The sequence below is a fragment of the Suricata suricatta genome, chromosome 9 (genome assembly GCF_006229205.1).
Source record: "Suricata suricatta isolate VVHF042 chromosome 9, meerkat_22Aug2017_6uvM2_HiC, whole genome shotgun sequence".
In the NCBI taxonomy this organism is placed as follows: domain Eukaryota; kingdom Metazoa; phylum Chordata; class Mammalia; order Carnivora; family Herpestidae; genus Suricata; species Suricata suricatta.
Window position 1 is genome coordinate 32,192,105 of NC_043708.1, and position 7,178 is coordinate 32,199,282.

Consider the following 7,178-nt stretch of genomic DNA (forward strand, 5'->3'; position numbering starts at 1 on the left):
GAGGGAAAAGAGTACCCTGTACAGTAAGAAGGAAACACCACCCAACTCTTGACCAACAGATATCCATTAGTGTCTCATTCTCCAGAACTGGCCACTTCCCTGAGGTCAGTGATCTCTTCCCTCTGCTTTTGCAAGGAGTGCCAGCCAGCATAGAAGTTCTCCCAGCTGCTCCTATTTGTGCATAACCATGGGATAATCTAATCTGTCTGCCATCCGAGGAAGGCCCACAGGCCAGGAGAGGCCTGGGAAAACCAAGCCAGTCTGCCCTGGCCACTAGCAGTGGGAAGATCTGGCAGTTGAGTCCCTTGTGAAGAAAACTAATGTCGGGCACATGGTTTCTTTCTTTTTTTTTTTTTAATTGTTTTTTTTTTAATGTTTATTTTTGAGAGAGAGAGAGAGACAGACAGAGCACAAGTGGGGGAGGGGCAGAGAGAAACAGTGACACAGAATCCTAAGCAGGCTTTGGGCTCTGCTGTTAGCACAGAGCCCAACACGCGGCTTAATTTCACTAGCCATGAGACATGAGCTGAATATCCAGCCAACTGAGCCACCCATGCACCCTCAGACACATGGCTTCTTACACAACCACAGAGCTACTCCCCACGTCAGTATTGCTAATCCCTGTACTGAATATACCAGGCCTTCTTCAGCTGAGGGATTAGGGTGAACATGTTCTTAGCATAGCATTTCTTCATTTATGCATGCAGCATCCAGATGACCTCATACGGAGGTTGGGATTCTGATACGCTAAATCGTGGAGACTTACTATTTCAGAATCATAATGAGAATCCAGCAGCCAAGCCAGATACCCCACTTCCCTGCTCCCCAGATGGCAGTCCTTTTCCAAACCTTCAGTGAGCCTCCCCCTCAGCAGGGCAGAAGCTTTGTCCTGGGAAAGACATGCATTAAATTCTAGGCAGTTGTTCTTTTTCAGGTTTTTTTCCTCATTGCAGCTATTCTAATGCACTTAAGTGATCTTAGGTCACAAGGCCTTGCCAAAAGCCAGCCTTATTCAGTTCCTATTCCAGACTATCTGGCAAAAATGCCCTCTTTCTCTAAGTATGAATCTTGCCTGCCAACTTGTGATATTATGATTAGCACACATAGGTGCAAAGTAGAGCCAAAGGCCTGGGTGAGAGTGAACGTCCTGGGGTAGCAGGTAGATACCCAAACAGCAGGACTTGAGCCCATAGCATATTGGATATCTTCCAGCTTCAGCAAATTATCTGTAGCTGAACTTCAGATAAAAAAACTTCAGTGACCACGACAAAAAAGAAGATGGGGTGTTGAAATATGAAGAGAGAAGATTCCCCTCCAACCACCAGGAGGGACTGTCACAGCAAAAAGGCAGCTGTTAGAAGAAGCTGAGGCAGCTCATTAGGGCCTTGCTATTGGCTGGCCTAACACACTTGCAAGCCAGGGATGTGCTGGTGAGCTCGGGGCCAGAGAAGGCTTGGAAAAGGACTAGTCTAGTCTCCATTAAACTGGGGATTTGTGAGATGGAGGGCCTCCAGAGTGCAGGAGAGACAGCCCTCACACCTGAAACTGAGACGCCACTGGTCCAAACAGCAAAAGTCAAGTTAGCATGAGGTTATCCCCTAATTAGCCCTTTTCTAACTGTGTATGTATATGTGTGTGCATGTTTATCCCTGAATTTCCTATTACAAGATTTTAAATTCAGCAGGTTGAAACAAAAAAAAATAGTGAAGGAGGAATCTTTGTGCCCATCGTAAGGGAGAGATATGATAGTTCATTGATTCATTCAGTCATTCACTTAATGCATATTTATTGAATACCTACTAATGCCAGGCCTTGTGCTAGACATCAGGAGTACAAGAAGTAGAAAAAGCACACTATTCTTGGCCTCATGGAGCTTACAATCTAGTAAAGGAAACAGACATCAAATAATCACCCAAGCAACTATCAAATCATAACTTGTGGGCAATGACAGTGCTGACCCTAAAGCTTGCAGGAAGCTGGGGAGCCCAGGATAGAGAGGAGGAGGGCCTCAGAAGGAAGAGGCAGAGGCCAGACTCTGCCCACCTGCCGGCTTTCTTCTTTTTGAAGTTTTTAGGTTACTTGTAATAATTATAAAATAACACAGTGTAATAGGCTACTGTCTAGAATATTTAAAGAGTTGCTACCATGTAATGAAAGACAAGAAGCCAATCTTTAATTTGGTTGGTGGGAAGTGGTCTCTCATCTGCCAAGCTTTGTGACTCCGCGCTGTGTGTGTTGCTTCGGCGTTGGTGATGGTTTCCTCTCAGCTGTCTCTTATGCCCAATTGCCAGGTTCAGGCCTACCTGACATGTTGCAAACTGCGTTCTGCCTACTTGGTTGCCGTGAAGCAAGAACACTCACGGGCTGCAGCCCTCGTCCAGCAGGTGCAGCAGGCTGCCAAGAGCAGCGGGGATGCAGTAGTGCAAGACATCTGCACCCAGTGGCTTCTGACGAGCCACACCCGGAGTGCCCATGGCTCAGGCTCCAGGAAGTGACCGTGTGCAGCGGGGCCTAACTACTGTGGAACAGGAGAGATGGAGATGATCTCTACCTCTCCACTCCTGTGCAGTGGGACTTCCCGGCTCTGCCCCAGGTCGGAAAGAGCTAGATTGGACCCTACTCGCCACCTTGAGCAAGGATAGGACCTTTCTCTCCACGCAAGTGCCATGTTTCTGTAAAACTGTGGGATCTATGTGTTCGTCCGGAGATGGCCAGTTCTTTCTACCTCAGCGTGAGTGAGTGTGTCTACACACTTCTGTGCAGTCATGTTTACGCCTAAGCATTTCTGAACAAAAGAAACTTTCCCCCACCAAGAAGAGGCACTTTACTTTATAATTTTGCCGGTCTGAACACCTTCCCCGCGTTTTGGTTCTTAACCCGGGTCATCCTATTTGTACACAGTTTCCTCCATGTGGAGATGCTCAGAACTCCTCAGAACTGGAAGGGTTTTACAGAGAATTCTAGAGCAGCACCAAAAGAATTGCCTCTTTTCTCCTCTCCCAAAATTTAGAGATGGCAAGGGTCAAGTGCTGCCTGTGGAATAAAACTTCCAAGTATGTCCTCTCACAAGCACAAGGAGTAACCGTGAGTCTCTGAAAGGGAGTCTGAACAGAAGGGTCCTCGGGTGCTGGCGTCTGAAAGCTGCCGGTACAGACAGTGAGGGGGCCGGAGCCCCGCTCACCAGCACAGAGGCGCCATCATATTCATGCAGTGGAGAAGGAAAGGGGAACCTCTCCAAACAAGAATGCAGGGGGCTTGCTTACAAGCGCAGGGCTGGCTTTTGTGAATATGCCTGCAGCAAAGAGAGAATATGGCTCCCACTTGGAGAGTCTGGGGAGAGAAATGGTAGCCAAGATCCTAGCCCTAAAATGGCTAGACTACCTGTTTGAGTTACAGTCCCATTTGTGCTCCTTAAAATCACTAGAAATCCACTTCCTCTTCTCTCCTGCTTCTCCACAGTCTCATCAGGACCACAAGATGAATACACAGAGGCCCAGGGTCATAGAGAAGGCAGTGCACTTCTCTGTCTTCACAGAGGGAGTCAGGGTTTGGGCCTGCGGACAAGACTCAGAACAAGGGGACCAGGTCTGGTCCAGATGATGGAAAACCAGGTGAAGTACTGCTTTAATATGTACTGACTTGTGTTCCCACACCAGATACGATTTTTTTAAATGTTTTATTTTTGAGAAAGAGCATCAGTGGGGGAGGGGCAGAGAGAGAGGGAGACACAGAATCTGAGCTGTCAGCATGGAGTCCGACGCAGAGCTCAAGCTCACGGACCATGAGATCATGACCTGAGCCAAAGTCGGACTGAGCCACCCAAGGGCCCCCAGATACGACTTTAAAAGGGTCTGTCGTACTCAGTGACTTGGATTTGCAAGTGAGGGCCCTAAGAAGAGCTCTGCAGCTCGGAGCCTCCCACCAGCCAGAGCTCAGTCTGTTGATCTCACATTTGCTGCTGAAACAAATAGGAACTGGAAGCCAAAGTCAGTATCTCCGGTGCTTAGACCCTGTGGATTTCTCTGAACCAGGTTTTTGGTTAGTAAAACAACAACCCTTAGGGGCATCTGTCAGATTCAAAGTTTTGATCCTGTAGAGAGGAGAAACTGCAAAGAAAATACTAGATTTCTTTGGGGGGAGGTTTAACAAGTCAAGTGGATTTTCCTTCTTTGAGTCATAGTATGCGTCCGTCTCCCAGGAAACGTCATTCCCTGGCATCTGCTTGCCCTTCTGATTCTTTCCTCTTTGCACTGAACATAAGCACTTTATATGAATGGGTTGCAAATCTTGCAGCCCTTAATTTGGGATGTTAAAACCAGATTTTTCTGACTTTTTCCTCTAACTAGCTGAACTATAAAATAGGTAACCATTAACTAGACTGACATAAGATGAGGCTAATGGCCTTTCAGCATCACACTGTGGTCTCCAGGAAAAAAAAAAAAAACAAACAAAGAAGTACATGTTGAAGGGTTGAATGTTTTACTATAAGCAAGCCACAATAAAGTGTCTGTCCTACCAGTTTCTTGGCTTCATGACTTTTTTGTGGTGTCTTGCTCTTACCCTTCCCTTCCTTTTTGCTTTGTGTTCTGTATGAAAAGAAAATGTGGTGGGGAAGCTCAGATGGCCTTCCATTTTTGAACTTTCTCGAAATGATTCCCATCATAACTAATTACTTTTTGGTTAGAATTTATCTCAAGTTTCCAGTATGTTCAAAATTGCGAGTGTACTATACCACCAGAAAACTTTTTGCTTCAGTTGGGCTTATAGGTGGAAATGCGTTATATATTCATCAGGAATAGAAGGTAAGTGAAAAGTCCCTCCCATCCCTGGCCCCTCAGCCTACTGCCTTCCTAGACGTCGTCATTGTTACCAGTTTCTAGTGTGTAGTTCCAGAGCTATTTTATTGCATAAACAAACAGCAATGACTAAAGTATTCCAGGGTGAAAAATATGCCATAATTATTTAACCGTTGTCTGTTAGGTATTTTAGGTCATTGCCATATTTCACCACTACAAAGTATGCTGCAGTGAATTATCTTGTCCAGAATACCCTGGGTTAGGGGTGCTTGGGTGACTCAGCTCAGTTCATGATCTCATGGCTCTTGAGTTCGAGCCCTGTGTTGGACTCTGCGCTGACAGATCAGAGCCTAGAGCCTATTTCCAATTTTGTGTCTCCCTCTCTTTCTGTCCCTCTCCCACTCATGCTCTGTCTCTCTCTTTTTCTCTCTCAAAACTAAACTTTTAAAAATATATTAAAAATTAAAAAAACAGCCTAGGTCAGAGGATATGTGCATTTGGAAAATATTGCCAGTTGTCTTCCAAAGAGATTACACAATCAGTCTCTCTCACCAGCAGTATGTAGTACAGAACCTGCTTTCTCACACCCTTGTCTCAATAGTTCCCAAACTTTGTAGCTCTTTGCCAGTCTGGGAAATGAAAAATGGTACTCTGAAAAGTTTTTTAAAGCTCTTTGTCATTTTTTAAATGGTGTATGTCTTTTTAAATATCAACCAAATTATGAATCTTCAAGACCAAGCATAGGGTGTTTGCGGAAAGTAGAACTCAAATTTAGCTTATTTTCTCGCCATTCTCCTAGAACGTGTGTTTGCAGTATAATGTTTGAGCCATGGACTTTAGCTTTGCTGCCATTACCTCCACAGAAACATGATCTCCTCTAATTTCTCATTTAAAACAACTTCAGAAACAAACACAAATAAAAAAACTGATGAAAGTGGACCTGAAAATTACCTTTTATGGACATGGCACAAAGTTGTGTCACAACACAGATAATTAGAACAACCCAACCTAAATCTAGGATACGGGATCATGGACTATGTTTAGACACCCGAGACACTCCAAAGTTACCAGATAGCTCCAGATAGCTGGAGCTTAAACGAAGTAGGTCAAATGCTAGCAGACTCTCTTCAGACCCAAGCAACCAAATATCAGTAGTCACATAACCCAAAGGTTATGGTCTTTTCCGGGTCATCATCCTCTCTTCTACAGTAATAATGTTGACTGACCCATTAAAACTTCCAGTTCTTTTACAACAAATTCATTCCAAATGTGGCTACCCGAAAGGCTTATCTGGTGGAATGCTTTCCTATTCCCTGTTTCTTCATGTTATTTCTGCTTGGAACCCTTCTTTCACCACCTACCAGTCTCTACCCCAAGCTCTGGTATGCCATTATCAAAACCTCTTCTTCAGGTTCATTTTAAGTGCCATTTCCTCTATGAATTATTTGCTTCTCTGGCTATACTTCCTCTTCATCCCACTTAAAGGCTAAAATTCTTCAAAGTTCTATCCATTCTCTCTTGACACTTAATACTCTCCAATACCATCACATAACTTCAGCAGTCATCTTGATTGGCTGAGTTCTTCCCTCTTAACACCTTTCCACATCACACCTGCCTTTTGATTGCTCCCTGAAAGTCACCCATATAGCTAACCTGTAACTAAAAATATCAGCAAGTCCAAAATGGAACACACTCTATTCCATCCACAAACCTAATCTTCCTTCTTCAATGAATATTGGTATTACTGTTATGACCATTATGCATGCTGCCTGGGTTAGCAACCTCAGGGTTTCTCTGTATTGACTATTCATCCTCCTCATTCAAACATTCAGATACTTCAAAAAACAAGTAAATAAACATTAAAAATATATAAATAAATGAATGATCTGATGGTGGTTTAAGGAAACCTATGATCTAAGGGGCAGGCAAAGGAAGAGGGAATGGGCAAGAGATCCCAGAGGGAGGAGAAGAACCAGGAGAATGGAGGTCATAGAAGTCAAGGAAGTAAGTGTTGACTTCCAGTTTCCACATGGCTCTTTTTACTCTTGAAAACCACCTCCAAAGAGCCAAGGAGAAACAAACTCTAAACAACATACCTCCAAACAGAAACAGAAACTCTATCTTTGGTGAAACTAGGAGACAACTGGGTACTTGGGTGGCTCAGTTAGTTGAGCATCCAACTCTTGATTTTAGCTCAGGTCATGACCCCAGGGGTCATGAGCTCAAGCCCCACATCGGGCACAATGCTGAGTGTGAAGCCTGCTTAAGATCCTCTCTCCCTCTCTCTCTGCACCTCCCCTGCTTGCTCAAATGCTTGCTCTCTCGCTCTCAAATAAAATAAAATTTAAAAATCACCAGATGAAAATTTTAAAGTGGTTAGAG

The 7,178-nt window shown here is 44.4% G+C and overlaps 1 protein-coding gene across 4 annotated transcripts in view; it reads left to right on the top strand.

Annotated features, from left to right (window-relative positions):
* The window catches only part of ZFYVE26 (zinc finger FYVE-type containing 26), a 66,949-nt gene extending 63,880 nt beyond the window's left edge, over positions 1-3,069 (top strand). For all 4 annotated transcript variants that reach the window (XM_029951144.1, XM_029951146.1, XM_029951147.1 and 1 more), the window contains one exon: positions 2,292-3,069. In XM_029951144.1, the coding sequence (XP_029807004.1) occupies positions 2,292-2,495 (204 nt within the window). In that variant the 3' untranslated portion in view covers positions 2,496-3,069. The remainder of the gene's footprint in view (positions 1-2,291) is intronic.
* The last annotated feature ends 4,109 nt before the right edge of the window (positions 3,070-7,178 follow it).